At 54.9% G+C, this 21,788-nt stretch overlaps 1 protein-coding gene across 1 annotated transcript in view; it reads left to right on the top strand.

Annotated features, from left to right (window-relative positions):
• MYO18B (myosin XVIIIB) overlaps positions 1 to 21,788 on the top strand; it is a 61,264-nt gene that overhangs the window by 23,851 nt on the left and 15,625 nt on the right. The window contains 19 exon segments of the mRNA XM_056503969.1: positions 215 to 324; positions 1,943 to 2,008; positions 3,320 to 3,448; positions 3,553 to 3,696; positions 4,750 to 4,839; positions 6,012 to 6,131; positions 6,241 to 6,349; positions 7,470 to 7,594; positions 9,936 to 10,090; positions 10,394 to 10,517; positions 11,068 to 11,262; positions 11,354 to 11,464; positions 12,022 to 12,126; positions 14,136 to 14,282; positions 17,573 to 17,686; positions 18,060 to 18,176; positions 18,821 to 18,904; positions 19,725 to 19,862; positions 20,015 to 20,200. Of these exon segments, the coding sequence (XP_056359944.1) occupies positions 215 to 324; positions 1,943 to 2,008; positions 3,320 to 3,448; positions 3,553 to 3,696; positions 4,750 to 4,839; positions 6,012 to 6,131; positions 6,241 to 6,349; positions 7,470 to 7,594; positions 9,936 to 10,090; positions 10,394 to 10,517; positions 11,068 to 11,262; positions 11,354 to 11,464; positions 12,022 to 12,126; positions 14,136 to 14,282; positions 17,573 to 17,686; positions 18,060 to 18,176; positions 18,821 to 18,904; positions 19,725 to 19,862; positions 20,015 to 20,200 (2,369 nt within the window).

A 21,788-nucleotide genomic window follows, 5' to 3' on the forward strand; every position in this document is an offset into this window, starting at 1 on the left:
ATGGGGAGAGGGAGCTGTGCAGGAGGTCCAGGGGCATGTCCTGTGTGACACCAGGTGCTGGGGTGGCATCTGGTCACATCTTGGTGCCCTCTCCCTGCCCTCACTGCTGGGGTTTCTCTCTCATGGCAGCTCCCCCTGTCCTCTCCACCCTGTGTGTCCTTTGCTGGGTGTGCCAGCAGGTCCCACAGCCCCCAACACCCCCGTGTGCCCCCAGGGTATTCGGATCGGCTGCTCCTCACCCAGTTCCGCAGGCGTTTCCAGGTGCTGGCTCCGGAGGTGATGAAGAGGCACAGCTCTGCCTACGATGTGCCAGATGAGAGCAAGGTGTGTGCTGGGCTGGGGGGCGCGAGCTGAGACCCCCAGTTGGGGCTGTGAGGATGCCAGAGCCATTCCAGCAGGATAGGGATAGCAGAGGGCAGGATGTAGGTGGTGCTGTGTCCCTTTCCCTGGCTCCCCCAAAACCTGGGGCTGAGGACAAGCCAGGCAACATTCCCAGAGACTTAGGAGAGCAAGGACTGTGGAATCTTCTGGGCACTGGGCATCACCTGCAGCCCAGGGTGACTCCTCACCTCACCTCACCCCATGATGCTGAAAGCCAAAAGAGCTCAGGAGGGAATCTGGACATGTGCCAGTTTTATTTGTTTCCTAGGAAATTTGTAGAAAAACCAGCTCAAAGCCCTGCCTGGAATAAGGCTGTGGATGATCCAGGAAGAGCTGAGAGGAGCTGAATTAAAGCTGGGCACGTGCTGTGCTGTGCAAACTGCAGCCAGCATGTGCAAAGGCAGTTAAGACCTCGGGATTTAATAAGACAAGTCTGACAATCGGGAAAGGTCAATATTGCTCTGAAATGCTGTCGGAGGCAGAGGGTGCCTTGTCAGCAGCGTGTAAGCAGGGGATTTGGAAAATCCCATCCTCCCTGCAGCTTGCTGCCACGAGGGTTTGTCAGCTGGGAAATGCTTCCCAGGGCATGGCATTAACCTGGCTGCTGGAGCAGGAGAGAGGTTTGTCAGCTGTGAGGGGACAGTGCAGCCAGAGCTGGCCCTGTGCTTGTGCTTGGGACTGTCCTGCACAGCCCTACCCCAGTCCTGGTCCCAGGCACTGGTGCTTCCCCACCCTGGCAGTGTGTTTGAGGCTCTGTGATCCATATCCTCACTCCCTGGTGGGCTCCATCCCCTCCTTGCATGGCTGCTGGTGAGGCCAGGGTGCAATTCTGCTGCTCCTGGATCCATGGTGGAATATGTGGGTTTGTCCTTTGGGGAGGAGCTGCATGAGGCTGTCTGATGATGTTGTGTGGAGTGAGGTATTAGCAAAGGATTTTTGTTACAATTTCTGTGGCCCTGGGGCTTTCAAACCATCCATCCATCCATCCATCCATCCATCCATCCATCATCCATCCAGTGTGTCTGCCCCGGGGGAATAGCTGGTGTTGTTGGCTGTTATGTTCATGTTCTGGTCCAAAGCTTGGAGTAATTGAGTTCAGGCTTCTCCTTGGGATAATCTCCTGCTCGAATCCTCCAGGAGTTCTGTGCTGTGCTGGTGGGCTCAGGGGGGAACTCAGCCCTCCCCCATGTTTTTGGCTCCATGGGATGAGCTGTTGGTGAGGTGGGCAGGAGGGGAGCAGTTGGGTGTTGCTGGGACAGGCACTGTCCCCTGTGTCACCTCCTGCTCATGCTCCAAGGCTCTGCCAGACCTGGGATGGCAGCAAAAGTGGGGAAATCTTGCCTGCAGCTGCAGATCTCTAGTCCCCATCCTGCTGAAAGGCTTGGGGGAGGAGAGTCCTTGCACTTGGATTTGGGTCTGGGGAGATGTGCATGGAGGAGGAGAGGAGGGCACAGCTGGATGAACCCTTAATGGAGATGAGGGGGTCTCTGCACCCCATTTCAGCTCATAGCAGGCTGTGGGTGCTTCCTGAGCAGTGCCATGATGTGCCCCTTCTCCCTAGGCTGTGGAGGAGCTGCTCCAGGCGCTGGATCTGGAGAAGAAAAGCGTTGCCATCGGGCGCACCCAGGTACGGTGGCTGTGCCCTGCTTCCCCACTGCTCTGGTGTGTGTGTGGGCACAGCCTCATGCCAGCCTCCCCAGCAGCCCAAAGCTCCCCAAACTGAGGAAAAAGGCTCTCCTCCACTGCTGCACGTGGCACCAGGTGGGCTGGGAAACAGTCTCACTAAAAACCAGAGCAAAAGACTCCTAATTCTCATCTGAAAGCAGTACCCAGGGTAAACCTTGTACCTAATTACCAAAATCCAGCCAGCTCCTGGTGGTATTTAAGTTCTTAATTACCACTGATGTCTCCTGGGAGTGAAGGGGGCTTGGGCAGCTCGTGGTTTTGCTGCAGAGCAGGAACTGCCACAGCAGCAACGCTTGAACTTCAACGGCGATGGTCTCAAATTAATTTCACGTGCGTGCTTGCCTTCAGCTCTGGAGTTTGTAAAGAAAGAATTCATGGAAGGGTTCTGTGGAGCAAAATGACTTTCTTTTATCCTGCACTGTGCAGTTTGTAATTATCTCCTCTCTGGAAGCCCCGTTGTTAATCAATAGCGCGGTGGCAGCCCCGGTCACATTTCGTTAGGGACGAGTTGGCTCCGCCGTCGCTTTGAGCATTGATTTTGTACCAGCTGCGAAACTCGCAGGGCTGGGGAGTTAATTCAGACATTAATGAGGCAATCGAATGGGTGGTGGAGCAATCATGGCATCAGCTCGGGAGAGCCACTTTCCTTGGGATTGTGCTTTGATTCAGTTTGGTGTCATTAAAATGCAGCTCTGTCAGCACAGCCCCGGCCCCGCCCGTGTCACTCTGGGGTTGTTAAAGCTGGGCTATGCAAGTGCTTGGGAGCTCCTGATCCTGGATTCCAAGAGCTTCTCCCAGCAGTGGCCCAGAGACACTTCAGACATCCAGAGATCAATACTGGCCTGAGTTTGATGGCATCAGCAAACCTGTGTCATTTCTGGCTGGTTCAGAGAAAGAAAACAATCTGGTTAATTTTGGTTTTGCTATTGTAACACGTCATTGCTGTTACCTGTGTGTATCTGTCAGAATCCATTGTCAGTGGAGGTATCCATCCATCCATCATCCATCCATTATCCATCCATCCATCCATCCATCCAATCTCCATCCATCCTCGATCCATCCATCCACTCTCCATCCATCCATCCATCCATCCAATCTCCATCCATCCATCCATCCATCCATCCATCCCCACAGTGGCAGGACTGGCCAGCATCCCACAGGAGAAATTCTGCGGAATTTCACCTTGTGATGATCGATGTCAAGCAGGTGGAGGGGGAGTTTTCAGAGGTGTGTAACTGTTCCTTGCTGCCAGGTGTTCCTGAAGCCAGGAGTCATCTCCAGGCTGGAGAAGCAGCGGGACAAGCTGATAGCCCAGAAGATGACTCTGCTCCAGGCTGCCTGCAAGGGCTTCCTGAGCCGCCAAAAATTCAAGAGATTGAAGGTACCCAGTGTGTGCTGGGGATACCTGAGCCCAGCCAGGCTGGGATGTGGCCCAAATAACATCCAGACAGCAGCTGTGTGAGCTCCTTTGCTGTGTGCCCACAGATCCAGCGGCTGGCCGTGCGCTGCATCCAGAAGAACCTGCAGCTGTTCCAGGCAGTCAGGCACTGGCCCTGGTGGCAGCTGCTGGGCCACCTGCGGCCCCTGCTCAGCGTCAACCTCGCTGAGGAGCAGCTCCGAGCTAAGGAGGTGAGTGCCAGGGGCTGGGCTGGGCTGGGTGGGACAGCACAGGGCAGGGTCTTTTTGGGGCTCTGCCTAATGGATAGGTCCAGTTGGAAGTCGCTTCTGCCCAGGCAAAGATGTTTTTTCTACCATCCAGGAGTTGCCATCTGTTCTTAGCCCAGTTCTGCAGAGCTGTGGAGGGAGAAGTGACTACTTGGTTAGAGGGACTGTAGCAAACACACCCTGTCCCCACAGTCAAACCCCATCCCAGGGCTCCCACACTGCCCTTCTGGTGCCCTCTGCATGCTCCAGGTTCTGTGGCTCAGTCCCCTGGAAGATGAACATTCAAACACCCCTGTGACAGAGGGGACTGTGCTGCCATCCACCTGTGTTGCCTGGGAGATGGGAGATGCTAATGGATATTTTTTTGTCCCAGGAAAGGCTCCTTTCACCCCTCTGCACCCTCTGAGACCTGGGCTAAATTCCTAGTCTATCTTCCCTGGAGTCCTGCTCCTCTTCTTGCCTTAGTGAGGTTTTAACAAGATGTTTTCAGATGAAATAAAAGCTTCCCAAGCCTCTGTTTTTGTTTCCAAACCCACCTGGGATCCATCAGGCCCCATCATCTGTTCACCTCTGCTTTTATCACGGCTCTGCACGTTCTGCTCCTGCTCAGTGTGGGACATCAAAGCAGGACAAGGCTGCATGGAGCAGCTCCTGCTGCCTGGGAAGGAATCACAGCCAGCACCGTGCCTTTGCACCGTGCTCTGATACCTGCCAAGGCCCTGGGACCCTCCCTGGGCATGATCCAGGCCCCTGGCTGTTCATCCCAGGCTTTTGAGGTTTGCTGCTCTCTCATAAAACATGCTCTCCACACACCAAAGCTGACATTCCCTCCGATGGAATTCATGTCAGGAGCTGTAGTCCCGGCAATTTGCAGTGAGCAGCCTTCAAAGTTGCCTGGTAAATTTTATTAATAAGGCAGCTATGTCTCTTCTACTTATTTTGAACAGAAAACAAGGGTTTCATAAATAAGCTGAGGATGCTGGAACTCTGCGTGTGTTTTTTTCCAATCTTCCCTAGGAGGAGCTGGCGGCGCTGAGGAGGAAGCTGGAAAAATCCGAGCAGGCATGCAGCGAGCTCAGACAGAATACTGAGAGTCTGGAGAGCAAGGTACAGCCCCAGAACCTCTGGTACACACCCCAAAACACCTGAGACAGACCCCAAAACCTCTGCCACAGCCCTGTTTGGCCAGGTTGGGAAAGGAGCTGATGGGGATGAGCAGGAGCACAAGTTCCATCCGAGCAGGAGGAGCCATGGGCAGGGGCAGCTGCCAGGGATGGTTCTTTGGACAGGACTCTGGACAAGCTGCAGTGTCCAGCTGCAGAATTCCAGGCTGGCATCACTCCAGGCTGCCCAGAGAAGCTGTGGCTACCCCTGGATCCCTGAAAGTATCCATGGCCAGGCTGGATGGGGCTGGGAGCAGCCTGGGCTAGTGGAAGATGTCCCTGCCTGTGGCAGGGGGTGGAACTGGATGAGATTTAAGGTTCTTTCCATCCCAAACCATTCTGGGATTCCATGTTCCCAGCTGGCTGCTGGTCCTCTGTGGGTTCTGCTCTCTGGTGTGCAGCTCCTTGTGATTGTGCCTGGGATTTTGCCAAGCATCACGAGGAGAAGGAGCTCCCAAGGTTTCTATAAATAATGCCCTGGGTTTTCCCAGCTCCCCTGGCTGCAGCAGAGCTGGGCTGGGTCTAGGCTGCAGCTCTGCCTAGTGGAGCCAAGGCCAGGACCCTCCACATCACTGGGAAGGGGGCGAAGATGATTTAGTTGAAGCTCTTTGGGATTGCTGAGCAAGGCAACTGCCTCAGGGCAGACCTAGGAAAACTATTTCTCTCTAGGGAGAGAAATCCTCTGAGATTTGTTTACTGGGTTAAACCTGTGGGACTCCCTAAGGAGCTGGTGCCTGCACAGTGTGAGGGTCCTTAAAATGCTGTCAGACACAGGAAAGGAATGCTGGAATGTTGGAATGCTGTGTTTTCCTGTGGCCCCTCTGCCTCAGCGGCCCCTCACTGGACTGGCTGAGCAGGACCATGGGCCCCATCTGCTCTGCAGAAAATGGAATTGATTTTCTGGATTAACAGTTCTGCTGCTCCTGGTTTCAAAGGAGATTTAATGCAATCAAGCAGGACAATGGGGAGCTGTGATGAGCCCTGCCTGCAGTGCACACTGCCTGGTGACACTGCTCAGTGCTGCTGGGCACTCCTAAGACCAGGCAGGGCTCTGGATGGATGTGGGATGGCAGAACCTCCCCCAGCCACGCCCAGGCTGACCCCCTGCCCCCCCAGATCATCGACCTGACCACGGAGCTGTCGGACGAGCGCTACAAGGGCGATGTGACCTGCCAGGCCCTGGACGGGGAGCGGGCGGAGCGGCTGCGCGGCACCCGCCAGCTGCAGGAGCTGCAGGTACCCGAGCCCTGAGCCCTGGGCTGTGACAGTGGCACTGACAGCCCCCTGACAGCCCTCCTGAGTGCCCCACAGCCGCGTGGAGCTGCTCCCTTCCTCCCTTCCCCAGAGCAAGCACGAGCAAGTGCAGAAGAAGCTGGAGTCGGTGGAGAAGCAGCTGGAGGAAGCCCAGCAGCTGGTGCAGCTGCGGGAGATGAAGATCAGCGGCTCTGGAGGAGGTAGGGATGTCCCTCCAGAGGCAGTGCGTGCTCTGGGCATCCAGCCTGACCTGTGGGGCCACAGAGAAGAGGGCAGAGCTTTGATCTCCACAGTCTCCAGCCCCTGGCCACTCCAGAGTGTTCTGTCACCCCAAATTGCTCATCCAATGGGAGCTGGCAGTGACAGCTCGGTCACACAGCTCTGGATCTGGTGTGGGGCTGGTGGTGCTGTGCCCCAGGGTGCTGCTGGCACTGCCTGGCAGCCCTGGCACCTCAGGGTGTGTCTGAAGCATGTGGAGTGAAGAGCAGGCTGCTGAGGAGCAAGTGGGATGGGATGGGTTGGGATGGGATGGGAACAGGAAACAATGGGGGACAAGATAAGGATGGGGTAGGATGGGAACTGAGATGGGATAAGGGTGGGGAATGGGATGAGGATGGGATGGGATGGGATGGGATGGGATGGGATGGGATGGGATGGGATGGGATGGGATAGGGATGGGGGCAGGACAGTGATGAAGATGGAAATTTGATGGAGACAGGCACGTGGATAGGATGGGATAAGAATGGGGAAGGGGATGAGGATGGGGACGGGGATGAGAACAGGATGGGGATGGGGATGGGATGGGGTGGGATGGGGGCAGGACAGGGATGAAGACAGGAATTTGATGGAGACAGGCATGTGGATAGGATGGGATAAGAATGGGGAAGGGGATGAGGATGGGGACAGGGATGAGAACAGGATGGAGATGGATGGGATGGGATGGGATGGGATGGGATGGGATAGGGATGGGATGGGATTGGGATGGGATGGGGATGGGATGGGATGGGGATGGGATGGGGACAGGAAACAATGGGGGACAAGATAAGGATGGGGTAGGATGGGAATAGGATAAGGGTGGGGATGGGATGGGGATGGGATGGAATGGAATGGAATGGAATGGAATGGGACAGGATGGGTACACATGCTGTGCCTGAAGCAGGGTACATGCTCTATGTGAGTGGGGCAGCCCTGGGCACACAAAGCCAATCCCTGCCCCATAAGTCCTGTGCTGGTGTCGGTGCCTTGTGCATCCCACAGGACCACGGGGGCTGGCCAGGCCCCAGCAGCCAGCCTGCAGCCCTGGGTGTCTCTCGTTGGCAGAGGACGAGTGGCAGGTGAGGTTTGACTGTGCCCAGACCGAGATTGTTTTCCTGCGGAAGCGCCTGGCGCAGCTGGAGGAGCGGCTGGAGGCAGAGCTGGGCACCAGGACTGGGCTGGAGCAGAAGGCAAGTGCTGCCAGCCCAGGAGGGGACAGGGCGCCCAGGGGAGCAGGGCTGTGCCAGAGCTGTGCCAGGGCTGCTCCAGGGCTGTGCCAGGGCTGTTCCAGGGCTGCTCCAGGGCTGTCCCAGAGCTGTTCCAGGACTGTTCCAGGGCTGCTCCAGGGCTGTGCCAGGGCTGTTCCAGGACTGTTCCAGGGCTGTTCCAGGGCTGTTCCAGAGCTGTTCCAGGGCTGTTCCATGGCTATTCCATGGCTGTTCCAGGGCTGCTCCATGGCTATTCCATGGCTGTTCCAGGGCTGTTCCATGGCTGTTCCAGGGCTGTTCCAGGGCTGTTCCAGGACTGTTCCAGAGCTGTTCCATGGCTATTCCATGGCTATTCCATGGCTGTTCCAGGGCTGTTCCAGGGCTATTCCAGGGCTGTTCCAGGGCTGTTCCAGGGCTGTTCCAGGACTGTTCCAGGGCTGTTCCAGAGCTGTTCCATGGCTATTCCATGGCTATTCCATGGCTATTCCAGGGCTGTTCCAGGGCTATTCCAGGGCTGTTCCAGAGCTGTTCCAGGACTGTTCCAGGGCTATTCCAGGGCTATTCCATGGCTGCTCCCAGCAGCTTTACAGGGCTGAGGCTCAGCATTGCATCTCCTTCTTGTTGCTACTCCCAGGGAAAACCAGATATTTTCTACAGGTTTGAGCTTCAAAAATCACTTTTGCACAGCAAAATCCCACCTTGCTCAAGTGTGATTGTGGGCAGAGGGTGAGGAGGTGTGGGTTTTCAGTTCTGGGTCTTGCTGCTGCTCTGGCTTCAGGAGCTGCACAGGGCTGTGCTCTCCCCATCTGTCACACAAAGAGCTGCTGGTGGAAAGCTTTGCCTCGAGGAGAGAAAAAGCCAGAGTTCTTCCCTGAGCAGTGCCTGGGAGCCAGGTCACTCCCCATAAGGGTAAAACAAAGAAATAAAGATTTCTCATGGTACATTAAATGGTAATAAGAAAGAAGCTGAGTCTTAGGAGCCTGAGTAAAGGGAAGCAGCCCATTTGCTCTCAGTTAGTTCGGAATTACAGGCTTCATTAATGCAAGGTTTTGCTTATTTAAAGTCATTCCTTAACGAGTCCATTCCCTGGCGTGGGAGAGCTCTGCGTGTCTGTCCTGAACACAACGTGAATCCTTGGGGATTCCAGTCCAGACTCTGCTTTTAGCAGAGAAAAGGGATCAGGCTTGGCCCTGGGGCAGCTCTGCTGGCTCAGCAGGAGGGGCTGCAGGTATTGGAGGGGTCACAGCACCTCAGCTTGTCCTGGTTTAGTGAAAAATCTTTGGGGTGAACCAAGCGAGGGGAATGAAGCGAGGCTGAGTCCTGGAGGGGTGTTTATCCAGGGGGTGTGTGCTGTGTGGGGTCAGAGGGATTCCTCCTCTGTGGGGTGTGTGGGGTCCATGTGCCCTTCCTTTATGCCATGGGGTCCCTCCTGTTGGGGTCCATGTGTCCATTCTCTATGGGGTGCATGTGTTGTGGGGTCCCTCCTCTGTGAATTGAGTGTACCATGGAGTCTATGAGGTCCCTCCCTATGGGGTGTGTGGGGTCAGAAGGATCCCTTCTCTGTGGGGTGTGTGTGGGATCTGTGGGCTCTTCTTTTATAGGGTGCATGTGCCATGTGTCCCTCCTTTGTGGTGTATGTGGGATCCATGTGCCCCTCACCTGTGGGGTGTGTGTGTCCATGTGTCTGTCCTCTGTGGGGTGTGTGGGGTCCATGTGTCCTTCCTTTATGGGGTGCATGTGCCATGGGGTCCCTCCTGTGTGGGGTCCATGTGCCCCTCCTTTGTGGGATGTATGGGAACCATGTGCCCCTCATTTGTCGGGTGTATGGGATCCATGTGCCCCTCCTGTGTGGGTGGTGTGAGTTCCCTGTGCCCCTCCTGTTTGGGGTCCCTGTGTCCCTCCTGTGTGGAGTGTATGGGGGTCCATGTGCCCCTCCTTTGTGGGGTGTGTGGGATCCATGTGCCCCTCCTGTGTGGGTTCCCTGTGCCCCTCCTGTATGGGGTCCCTGTGTCCCTCCTGTGTGGGTTCCCTGTGTCCCTCCTGTGTGGGTTCCCTGTGTCCCTCCTGTTTGGGGTCCCTGTGCCCCTCCTCTATGGGTTCCCTGTGCCCCTCCTGTTTGGGGTCTCTGTGTCCCTCCTCTGTGGGTTCCCTGTGTCCCTCCTCCATGGTGCGCACACGCTGCTGTGGGATCCACGACATCCCTCCTCCACGGGACACCCGTGCTGCCGAGCCCATGGGGTGCCTCTGCGGGGTCCCTGGGCTCCGTGGCCGTGTCCCACTCCCCGTGCTTGTCCCCATGTCCCCGTGTCCCGTGTCCCCGCAGCTGGGCGAGGCGCAGGCGGCGTGCAGCGCGGCGCGGGACGGGGCGCAGCGGCTGCGGCGGCGCTGCCAGCGCCTGGCCTGCGAGCTGGAGGATGCCAGGCTGCTGGCTGAGAGCCAGCAGAGCCGCAGCCACGAGCTGGAGAAGAGGCAGAAGAAGTAAGGATGGCTGGGGGGGAGCGTGGGGAGGGCTAGGGGTGCTGGAGCAGGAGCCAGGGGATGGGGGGGATTGGGGTGGCTGAGGAGCTGCTGTGAGGGTGGAGCTGTTTCCAGCTCTTCCAGCTGCTGGGAGTTGTTTTTCCATCCCATTGCTGTGTGACTGATCCCAGACTGGTTTGGTTTGGAAGGGACCTTAAAGCTCACCCAGTTCCATCCCTTGCCATGGAGGAGGAATATCCTCCTTCCCCTATCCCATGCTGCTCCAAGCCCTGTCCAGCCTGACCTTGCTGTGCTCCCCTGCAGGTTTGACCTGCAGTTAGCCCAGGCCCTGGGGCAATCTGCCTTCGAGAAGAGCCTCCGTGAGAAGCTGTCCCAGGAGAACACCAGCATCCGCTGGGAGATGGGCAAACTCCAGCAGAGCCTGGAGGTGAGGGGAGACCCCACCCTGCTGTGTTGTACGCAGTTTTGGGAACAGCTCCAAGAGCAATTAGAGCAGAGGCAATCAGGAAACTTGATTCTAATTTCTCTTAGCACAGTTCAGTGTGTTTAAATAACTTTCTCCTTCCAGAAGAAGGGCTGTTGCTATGTATAAGTGATCTCTGTCCCATGATTCAGCTAATCAGGGCCACCCCCATTTTCACTGGGGTCACTTGTGCTCTTCCTCACATCCTTGCCCCAGTCCCACCTTAGCAAGGTGCTGCTGTGTGCCCCATGGGATGGTGCTGCACCAAGTGCCACCATGGAGGCAGGGGCATGGCTGTGGGGTGGGGGGAACCCCCAGGGCTGCAGGGATCCCCCAGGGGAATGGCAAGGTGAGGTCAGGATCAAGAAGGAAAGGTGGGGATGGGGCTTTCAGTGTGGGACAGGAGCTGCCCAACCCCTGCTGCTGCTCCAGGGGGTGGGATGATCCCTCTGGAAATGCTGTGGGTTCTGAGAGTGGGGTGTGAGTGTCTGGGCTCTGACCCTCCTCTGCCCAGCACAAGGAGGCCGAGGTGGCCAGGCTGGAGCAGCAGGTGGCCGTGCTGGCTGGCAGAGTGCAGGAGCTCAGCAGCCCTGGGGCCACGGACACGGTGCCTGCGCTCAAGAAGAAGCTCTGGGACCTGGAGGGCAGCGCTGCCGAGCAGAAGAAGGAGCTGGAGAGGCAAACAGCTGCTGTTGATCACCTGGAGCAGGTAATCTGGGGCTGGGGGTGTCTGTCCCACCAGGCACACGGAGCCCAGGCCAGCACCATCCTCATCCCCTCATCATCCCTGGGTGTTTCAGGTCCACGAGAGGCTGGAGCTGGAGATGGAGAGGATGAAGCAGATCCACCAGAAGGAGCTGGAGGACAAGGACGAGGAGCTGGAGGACATGCAGAAGTCCTGCCAGAAGAGGGTGGGTCCTCGCTGGGTGGGTTTGGTGCTGGGTGCTCCCCAAAGTTCCACAGGAGCCCTTCCAGGGATCCATGTTCCCAGGGAAGTGCCCAAGCATGAGCCTCAGTCACAGCCTGGGGTGCAGATCAGGCTTTGGGGCAGGGCTGAGCCCTGCTATGCTGGAGGGGCTGTTGGGGACAGTGTGTGACACCCACACGTGATGCAGCACATGGACCTGCTGCTCCAGTAACACCAGTCACACCAAGGGCACCAGCTCCAGGGCTTCATGCCTGGGGATGGTTTACAAGAAAATGCCCTTTCCTCAAGGGTACAAACATAAATTCCAGGGCTGCAGGGGCATGTCTGGGTGTGCCTCAAATAGCCCATCCTGGTCCCAGTGCCCTGCAGGTCCCTGGAGTGCTTCCTCTCTGGTGCACTGGCACTGCTGGGGTAGGAGCTGCTCCAGGGGCCATGGCCCATTCCTGCTCCCCAGAGAGCCTGGTGCTCTCCCTCTCCTGGGGAATGCCCCATCCCCAGGGTTTCACCGTGGCTCTGAGCGTGGCTGGGTTTGTCTCACAGCTCCGGCAGCTGGAGATGCAGCTGGAGCAGGAGCACGAGCAGAAGCAGATGGTGCTGCACGAGAAGCAGGACCTGGAGGGGCTCATTGGCACCTTGTGTGAGCAGGTAAGGGCACAGTGCCCTGCCAGGGGCTGCTTCTTGGGCATGCCCTGCCCTAAAACAGGAGGGGGGATAATCAAGTGCAGCCAGAGCAGCAGCCTGTTGGTGCATGTCCAGCTGCTCGTGGTGTTCTGTCCCTCATCTCTCCCAGATGCCACCCAGCCACAGCAGACACTGGGATCTGGAGGTGTTGGGACTGCAGGGATCACACAGGGGTCCCACTAAGGCCCCACAGAGGGGAACTGTTCCCTTTTGTCCAGCAGAATTACCCAAGCAGGGGGAGACATCTGCTTTTTGCTGGTGTTTTAGGAGAGTCAAACTAGCCAGGTCTAGCACTGGAGTGCATCCAACTGCCTAGAAAAGCAGTTTATCCAATCCTGCTCATTGCAGAGGAATTATATCCCAAGCACATTTGGTGAACAAATCCTTTTTTCCTCTCTGATGAGTCTGTGGCAGCAATTGAACAAAAGCACACACAGTTTCTGCTCCTGTTCAGCATCTGTGGGGCTGGCCTCAGCTTCCTTGGGCAGCATTTATCAGCTTGGGCATCACCCAGAGGCCATCCCAGAGCTCTGAGTGATCCCTTTGCCCAGGGCTGAGGGTGGCACCAGCTCAGTGTCACTGTGCTGCTGCACCCCAGGACTCCCCAGAGCTCAGCCCAGAGGATCTGTCCTGATGCCTTGTCCCAGTGCCACTCACCCTGGCACAAAAACCAAGCCCTGTGTCCTCTGGCTGTTGGCACAAGCTGGATTTCACTGTTTCACCAGCCCTGGCAGTCCTGTGTGTTCATTAAATGGGATGAGTCTGGGATCTTTGCAGCAGCAGAGTGGGGGGCATATTTCAAGTAGACACAGAATGGTCTGACAAAGCTTATCCAACACATCCCTCCTGCTCCTGGCTTAGAAAATGTTTTGGGAGCTGTCACAATAAATAGTGCTGTATCAAAGCAGGGGATTATTACAGCAGTGCAGCATGTCCTGCTTGTTCAGTGGAGGGGAGGTGAGGTGGATGAGGAGGCAGCAGGAGCTGGGGGGTCTCAGGAGGAAAGGCCCCTTCTGCCTCCAGAGCAGCCCCCAGATGTTGCCCTCAGCCCCCCAAGGGCAGTCCTGGTGTAAGGGAAGGGGAGATGGGGCCGTGCAGCTGGGATTGCTGTGAGACACAGCCACACTTTGGCAGCAGCTATGAAATCAAATCCTGGCTTTGCCACTTAAAAACCCTGGGCTGCAGTGGTGGGAGGGTTCAGCTGGTTCCACCATGGCACCAAATTTATCCCCTGTGGTTGTTGGTGGACCCTGAGGGACAGGAAAATGATGTGAGTAGTGCCCAGGATCCAGCTGGAGGGATGGCAGGAGTGGTGGGGCTGCAAACACCCTCTGGTTTGCAGAGGACAGTTCATTAAAAAATGGGAAGAAAACAGCCAACCCAGAAAACTAATTAAGGAAATGGAGATGCCAATGATTTCTAGTTCCAGCAAATCCCAGCCAGCTCCAAACTGGGCTGCAAGGTCAAATCCACACAGTTGATTTTAGCCAGTGAATGGAAAATAGGAGGAGGAAGGGGTTTGAAACGAGAGCTGTGGAAAACAACCCAAATGGAAAATGTTCTTCAGTTATGCTGAAATCAAGCACTGAAACCATGTCCCTGTTTATTTGGTGGTTTTCTAATTCCATTATCCCTGTAACCATGGTTGCTCTCTCTCTCTCTCTCCCGGGGTGGGGAGCATAGAGGGTGGGTTTTTTAAGGTGCTTCTCACATCTGTGTGTCCCTCTGGCCACAGGGGTAGTCACTGGGGTGGGCAGGTATTTTCAGAGGAACACCTCTTTGGTGGGGAAAAATACAGAACACCTCGGAGATGCTCAAGGAACAACTGGCGGTGGCAGCTCAGTGCTCCGGTGCAGTTGACCAAAACACCCCTAAATTGTGCAGGGGTGGGGTGGAAGGGCCTGATGGAGGGTTTAGGTGGCAGCAGGGCTCAGACACGCCCTGTCCCCCTGTCCCCCTGTCCCCCTGCCCAGATCGGCCACCGCGACTTCGACGTGGAGAAGCGGCTGCGGCGGGACCTGCGCCGGACCCGCGCCCTGCTGGCCGATGTCCAGCTGCTGCTGGCCACCCCAGCAGAGCCCAGGGGCAGCCCCCAGGAGCTGGAGCACCTGCACAAACAGGTACAGAGGGATCTGAGGGGGATGTGGGGTGCATCCAGCCCCAGCTCCCCCGGTCTGACTGAGCGCCGACTCCCGGGCGCGCTTCCCTGTAATTAAGCCAACGCTGGTTTTCCCTTTTATTTCCCTTAATTCCCTCCTGTTTGGTGTGTTTCTGTGTGTTTCCTACGGCTGGGTTGCCATAGGGATGCTGGAAGCAGGAGAGGGATTGGGTGGGATTTGGTTTGAGCACACACTGGGTGCTGCATTTTAGGCTATAGGTGAGCAGAGAAAAAGATAATGCAACGTAGTTCCTTGTGCAGCAGAGAAGTGAAAGAGAAGAGAGCTTTATTTTAAGAAACACTACACATTTTAGAGGGTAGTACGTGCAAAACATAGAAAAGACTTGTTGGTCCAAGAAGGCAACACCTCTTTGAAAACATGCTTTCTGCAAAAAATCATGAGACACACAGCTCTCATGCACCCTGCAGGTGTATAATCATTCTTATAATTTATTGACCTTGTAAAGCCTGAGAAAGGCAAGGCTTCAAGGCTGATTTTTCCCTGGTTCTCAGCAGCATCCAGCAACAACTGGGGACCAGCCCAGCCCCAGGGTGAGCACTTAGTCCTGTGGGATGCCCTGCCACGGGACAGGGGCATCACATCTGTCCATCCCCTTGTGGGCTGTGTGTTCCAAAGTGCCAAGCAAGGGCTCAGCTAAAGATGAAACCTCTGAAACCACTCAGGAATTAATCTGTTCTGCACATTTCCCCTGGAAAAGAGCGAATCTGGAGGCACGAGCAATTCCAGCAACATCCAAATTGGGTGGGTCGTTGTGTGTAAAAAACAGCTGTGAGCTGCAGCTGTTACCACCTGTGCTGAGAGAGAAGGGGAAGGTGAGCTGGGTCTGGTGGAGTGTCCTGTGCCCATTCCCATGTCCATGCCCTTGCCTGTGTTCATTACCTGGATGTCCAGGGAGGGGATGGCCATGGATATGGGACAGACAGTGGGAATGGCCATTTTTTGCACTCATGTGTTGTTAAATATGATTGACCCACTGCTGCACTCCAGATTTGTTTCCCAAATCCTGCTTTGAGGCTGGAGAGGTTGCAAATCCCCTGTTTTTTTCCCAGTCCCTGGTGGGAGGGAAATGTGTCAGGGCCCTGCCCTCAGGTCCCTTCCATGTGCAGGTCTGAGGGATGTACATCAATGCTGAGGTGCTTTCTCTGCCCATCCCAAAGTGTCCAGCCCCATTTCTCTGGGGAATAATGCCCAGCTCACTTGGGGAACAGAGCTGGGGAAGTAAATCTTTATTTTAGAGAGTAAAGTCACAGGGAGAGCAGCTGAGGGATCTGGGGGGAGCTCGGTCTGCAGAAAAGGAGGTTCAGGGGGGAACCTTGTGGCTCTGCACAACTCCTGACAGGAGGGGACAGCCAGGGGATTTGGGCTCTGCTCCCAGGGAACAGGCACAGGATGAGGAAACTGCATCAGACTGTGCCAGAGGAGCCTCAGGAGGAATTTCCTCATGGAAAGTTTGGTCAGGGACTGGAAGGAGCTGCCCAGGGAGGTTTGGAGTCCTCATCCCTGGAGGAAGGACTGGACATGGCACTCAGTGCTCTGGGCTGGGTGACAAGGTGGGGATGGGGCTCAGGTTGGATTTGATGACTTTGGAATTATTTCCCAGCCTTAATGGTTCTGGGATTCTTGCTCCCTGCACAGATAGTCCCCACAGCAAGGCAGGAGGTCACTCTCCCTCCCTGTGATTCCATCCAGTCCATCCCTGGCTCCCTCACTCCTTGGCTGCCTTGTTTTCAGAGACAAGCCAACAGCCTGGATTTTGGGGAATGTGGAGACTGAGGCTCTGCATGTGTTCAAAATGCCACATGATTATTCTGTCCTTTAAGCTGAAACAATTTCTAATGGCATTCATGACGACTTTCTCAAAAACCAATGCATCCTGCTGGCAGCCCACGGACCTGCACGAGAAGGAAAACTTTGCTAAAATCCTACATTTCTGTTAATCAAAACCCATATGGCTGGAAGTGCAGCATTGTTTCTTAATAAGGCTGAGGCATCCATTTTATGCAGGTATTTAACAGATGGTGTTCACAGCAAACTAATGTTGTTCCACAGTTCATACATTATGCATTTTTTGGGGGGAATTTCAATTTATTCTTCCCAAGTGGGAAAATTCCATTACACAAAGTGAATTGGAAGCTGATGTTTAATGAGGGGTCCTGGAGATGCTTTTCTGTCTGAGTGAGCTGTCAAGAGTTTGGTGGGAATTGAGGCAGGGAAGAGGGCTGATTGTGGATGCAGCAGTTTCTGGAGCAGCTGGACAGGTGGGAAAGTCCTTGGCCATAAAACCAGGAGTTGGTCTGAGTGGCATCTTCAACTCATCCCAGGAAAAGCACAGAGATTCTTTTTTTTTTTTTTCAGCTGATGGAAGGAAGTTATTTCTTTTCTAGTGACAGGTCTCCATCTCCCCAAACAGTGGAGGGAAGCAAGATTGTTCCAGTCATAGTATTCCATATTTCCCCCACATTTTTTTTCCTTTTGAGGGAGAAAGATAAAAAAGAAAGCAAACCCTGAGAAAACAGCCTAAAATAAATTCTCCAACTCTTGCCACTCTTTTCCCGCTGCTTCCAGAAACTCCACAGGGAAACCAGGACCAGGCACAGGAAATGAGCAGTGAGCAGAGGGGTTTAGTTTTGTTTTTGGTAGAGAAAAGAAAGAAACCCCAACGAGCAGGGGAAGGAACTGGATGTTCAGGTACAGCCCACGACAACTCCTCCTCCCAGGCAAGGGGGGAGTTTTGGGATGACTGTGCAGCTTCCAGATGTTTGCAGCCCATTGAAGATCGTTGTGATCTTCGTGGCTGAGCTGTAAAACCCGAGAGCGAATTAGCGTTTATAAATGGGATCTTCCACGTGGATTTGCAAGTGCAATTTACGCCACGTGAAAAGCCCATTTGCAAACCCCGAGTCGTGAATTGCTCTAATCAGGAACTGCGTGTAATTCACATAATTTTGCAAATTAATGATGCCAGCTCTACCTCACCGAGGGGGAGGGAGGATGTGCCATTGGAGCACTGGCTGCTGGACCCACCAGGACTATCAGTGGTGTTGGGATGAGTGCCAAGGAACCTTTGCTTGCCCTGTAAACCAAGAGCTGGGAGAGCAGCACGGGTTTCAAAGGTGGAGATTCTGTGCTCTTCAGCTCTGTGGAGGTGGAAATAAACGTGGCTGTGGGGACAGCACCATCAGCTTGTGGTTTCTGCTCCTTTAATGGTGATGCCCTGCAACTTTTCCCAGCTGGAAGAGAGTGAAGCAAAGTGTGCAGAGGCCCAGAGATCCCAGCAGACAGCAGCCCAGGAGCTGGAGAACCTGCACACTGAACTGGAGACTCTCAGCAGAAGCAAAACCCTGGTGGGTTCCTGGAGATGTGGCCAGGGCAGGTGGGAGGGCACAGTCCCACCTCAGGGGGTTTGGCAGCAATCAGCAGCTGCTTTGCTAAATCAGCCACTACCAGAGTGTTTAATTAATCACCTCACTGTTAATTACACCACAGAGGATATTTACAGAATGTCCCAGCGTTATTTACTAAGTCTCCAATAAATCACCTGCACTGTTTGGAAACAACAACCCCGGGGTGGTTTAATGGGTGGACAAAATTCCTTGGAGGGAGCAGCATCCCATGGTCCTGCTCTGCCTCTCTATGGGTTGGGAGCTGCTGTCAGCACATCCCAGGGGGGATTTGGTGGGTTCTCTGTGGGATCCATAACCAGTGGTCCCCCTGCAGGTGGATGAGCAGCTGTTCCAGCTGCAGCACGAGAGAGATGACCTGCTGAAACGCATCGATGAGGACCAGGAAGACCTGAACGAGCTCATGGAAAAGCACAAGGCTCTGATTGCCCAGGTAGGAGCCTCCAAGCCTGGGAGGGCTCTCAGGAAGCCCTGCAGGCTGGCACAGAGCATGGGGATGCTGTGATGAGGAAGGGAAGGCTCACCACCAGCTCCTCTCACCTGCAGTCTTTGAGTCTTCATTCAAGAGATGTTTCACCCTTAGTTTCAACACCTGGGGAATCCTGCAGCTGCCCCTCTGGGGCATTTTTATTCTTCTTTCACCATTCTCTCATGCAGAGGTTAAGAAGTGCTGCCAGACAGCTCTGGGGCTTTCAGTGCCATATCCAAACTATGTCAGGCTCTCCCAAAGGATTGTTCTAGGAGCTGAGAGACCCCAAAACTCCCATGGAAGAGGGGCAGGTTGGCCAGGCTGACAATTCACGGTCTGGTGCCCCTTGCAGAGGTGATAGGGATTGAGGGCCTGTGTCTGGAAGGGTCCTGAGGACAGAGATGACAGCCTGGTTTCTGCCCTGATCCACAGATACTTGTTTCAAAAATTAGGGAAGCTGCAGTGAGTTGGGAGAATTAAGCTCCATCAGGGCAGTCCAGGAGCAGCTCACTGTCCCAGTGGCAGGAGGTGCAGGCAGGAACCAGCCTCTGCTCTGAGCCCTTGGTTGTGATCCTGCAGCTCCCACTCCACATTTTCTGTTTCTGCAGTCGGCCACAGACATCGCTCAGATCCGGGAGCTGCAAACTCAGGTGGAGGATGTGCAGAAGGAAAAGCAGAGCCTGCAGGAGAAGGTAATTCCTGCAGGAGAAGGTAATTCCTGCCCAGCCTGTGGCACTCCTGCTGAGGAGTGAGACCTCTTTAGACTGGAGAAATCTTCTCCTGGCAGAGCTTTTAGGATTCACAGCTTGGCTTCTCCCTCCTCCCCTGCTGAACTGGGATGGGCTGACCCCAGGGCTGCCCTGGGGTGGGCACCAGCAGGGGCTGCACCCCCTCATCTCTGTGGCTGTGCCAACCCTCCTGGAGTGATGGATTTAATTTTAAACACATGAGTAATCCCATTACGTTAAGTGCTTTATTGGAGCGTGCCTAAGCTGCCCAGGAATCAGAAGCAGGACTCGCTCTCTCCAAGGCAGAGCGGGTGGTGCTTTGGAGATAGGCTGGATAAAAGGAAACAAATTCCTCTAGTTCTAGGTCAAATTCAAAATCTGAACCCGAGCTGTACCGGGATCACTAAAAGGGCAGTTTCCCTTGGAGGTCTCAGTGTTAGAGCTCCAAAAACAGCTTGGCCCAGGCAGCTTTCCACAAAGCCTGTGAATTTTTACACCTGCTGTCCTCAAAGAACCTGTGAGAAGAGAAAAGCAGAGGAGCCCCAGACACGTGTCCCTGGCCATCAGGTTCTCCATTCAAAGCCAGACATTGGTGTCAGGCCTGTGCTGTATGGCTTTAACAGCAGGGAATTTGGGAAGTGAGGGCAATGCTTGCAGTGCCCATCACCTGAGGGGTCAGGAGAGCATGAGACTGGGGAGGGGTTCAGCAGAGGGGCTCAGCAGAGGGGCTCAGCAGAGGGGCTCAGCAGAGGGCTGGGGTGCTGACACAGCCCCTCTCTCCCAGCTGCAGGCAGCTCAGGCCAGGGCAGCACAGCTGGAGCAGTGCCCGGCCGAGCGCTCCATCGTCAGCCGGCAGGAAGCGCGGATCCGCGACCTGGAGAGCCAGCTGGACTTCCAGGCTGTGCAGATGAAGCGCTTCGAGGTACCCCCTCCTCACCTGTGGGGAAAGGAGCACCTGGGGAGGGCTGGGAGCGGGGGCTGGGGCAGCCCAGGTGGTTCCTGGTGCTGCTGTTATCTCCCTGTGGGGGTTTGGTGCTCACAGAGAGATTCCCAACACCTTCCCGACTTCACCAGGTGCTGGTGCTGCGCCTGCGGGACAGCATCATCCAGATGGGAGAGGAGCTGGAGAAGGCAGCAGAGTCAGAGGCACGGGAGAGGGAGAGCAGCAGGTACTACCAGAGGAGGATGGAGGAGATGAAGGCTGACATGGACGAGCTGGTGCAGAGGGAGCTGGAGTCCAGCCGCCGGCGCATGGAGCTGGTGAGGGGATGCTCCTGCGGGGTTTGGGTGGTCCCAGGGTGTCCTGGTTTGGAGGACAGGTGTCTGCTAAGAGAGGCAGGAGCCTCTCTCTGAAATGGGGAATGTAAACCCCAAGCACCAGATCCTCCTGGAGCTCCTGGCTGTGCCAAACCAGCCCTGTGGCTGCAGCTCAGCAGAGCCAACCAGCAGCTAAACCTGCTCTGAGCAAGCAGAGCCCCAGCTGGGGTTGGAGAGCAGCAAAAAGAGATTCACCTTCACTTTCCAGCTCTTTCCCAGTGTCTCTTTTCATGTTGTTTCTTCCAGTAATCCAAGGGAAAGCCTCGTTCCCAAGCAGTAATTGAAAGATATTGCAATTCTGCTGGCAGCAGGGCAGAATTAGGAGCAGTTATTTTATCAATAATCTTTTAGTTAGCAATCAAGGAGATTTCAGGATTCATTCTGCCCCGAGGCTGCCAGCATTCCCGGGGGGAATGGTGTGAATGATTGCCAATCCTCTGCCTGCTTTGTCCTTGCCTGGCCAGGCTGAGCCCTGCGTGCTCCAGCTGCCAGAGCATCCTCCCCTGGGCATGGAATGAGGCCGGATCTCTCAGGCTTTGAAGCTCTGCAGAGCCATGGGATGGTGGAGAGAGAGGCTCTCCTGAGGTGCCATGGGCACTCTGGGCTCCCTGAGGCTGCTGCTTTCCCTGTGGGACTGGGGGAGCTCTGGTTTGCTGTGATATTGGGTGTTTGTTGCTGTGATATTGGGTGTTCCTTTCTGTGACATTGGGTGCTTGTTGCTGTGATTTTGGGTGTTTGTTGCTGTGATATTGGGTGTGTGTTGCTGTGATATTGGGTGTTTGTTGCTGTGACATTGGGTGTTTGCTGCTGTGATTTTGGGTGTTCCTTTCTGTGATACTGGGTGTTTGTTGCTGTGATATTGGGTGTTCCTTTCTGTGATATTGGGTGTTTGTTGCTGTGACATTGGGTGTTTGTTGCTGTGATATTGGGTGTGTGTTGCTGTGATATTGGGTGTGTGTTGCTGTGATATTGGGTGTGTGTTGCTGTGATATTGGGTGTGTGTTGCTGTGATATTGGGTGTTTGCTGCTGTGATATTGGGTGTTCCTTTCTGTGATACTGTGTATTTGTTGCTGTGACATTGGGTGTTCCTTTCTGTGATATTGGGTGTTCCTTTCTGTGATATTGGGTGTTTGCTGCTGTGATATTGAGTGTTTGTTGCTGTGACATTGGGTGTTTGTTGCTGTGACATTGGGTGTTCCTTTCTGTGATATTGGGTGTTCCTTTCTGTGACATTGGGTGTTCCTTTCTGTGATACTGTGTGTTTGTTGCTGTGATATTGGGTGTTCCTTTCTGTGATATTGGGTGTTTCTTTCTGTGATACTGTGTGTTTGCTGCTGTGATATTGGGTGTTCCTTTCTGTGATATTGAGTGTTTGTTGCTGTGATATTGGGTGTGTGTTGCTGTGATATTGGGTGTGTGTTGCTGTGATATTGAGTGTTTGTTGCTGTGATATTGAGTGTTCCTTTCTGTGATACTGTGTGTTTGTTGCTGTGATTTTGGGTGCTTGTTGCTGTGATACTGGGTGTGTGT

This window comes from Oenanthe melanoleuca, chromosome 15 (genome assembly GCF_029582105.1).
Source record: "Oenanthe melanoleuca isolate GR-GAL-2019-014 chromosome 15, OMel1.0, whole genome shotgun sequence".
NCBI classification, from domain to species: Eukaryota; Metazoa; Chordata; class Aves; order Passeriformes; family Muscicapidae; genus Oenanthe; species Oenanthe melanoleuca.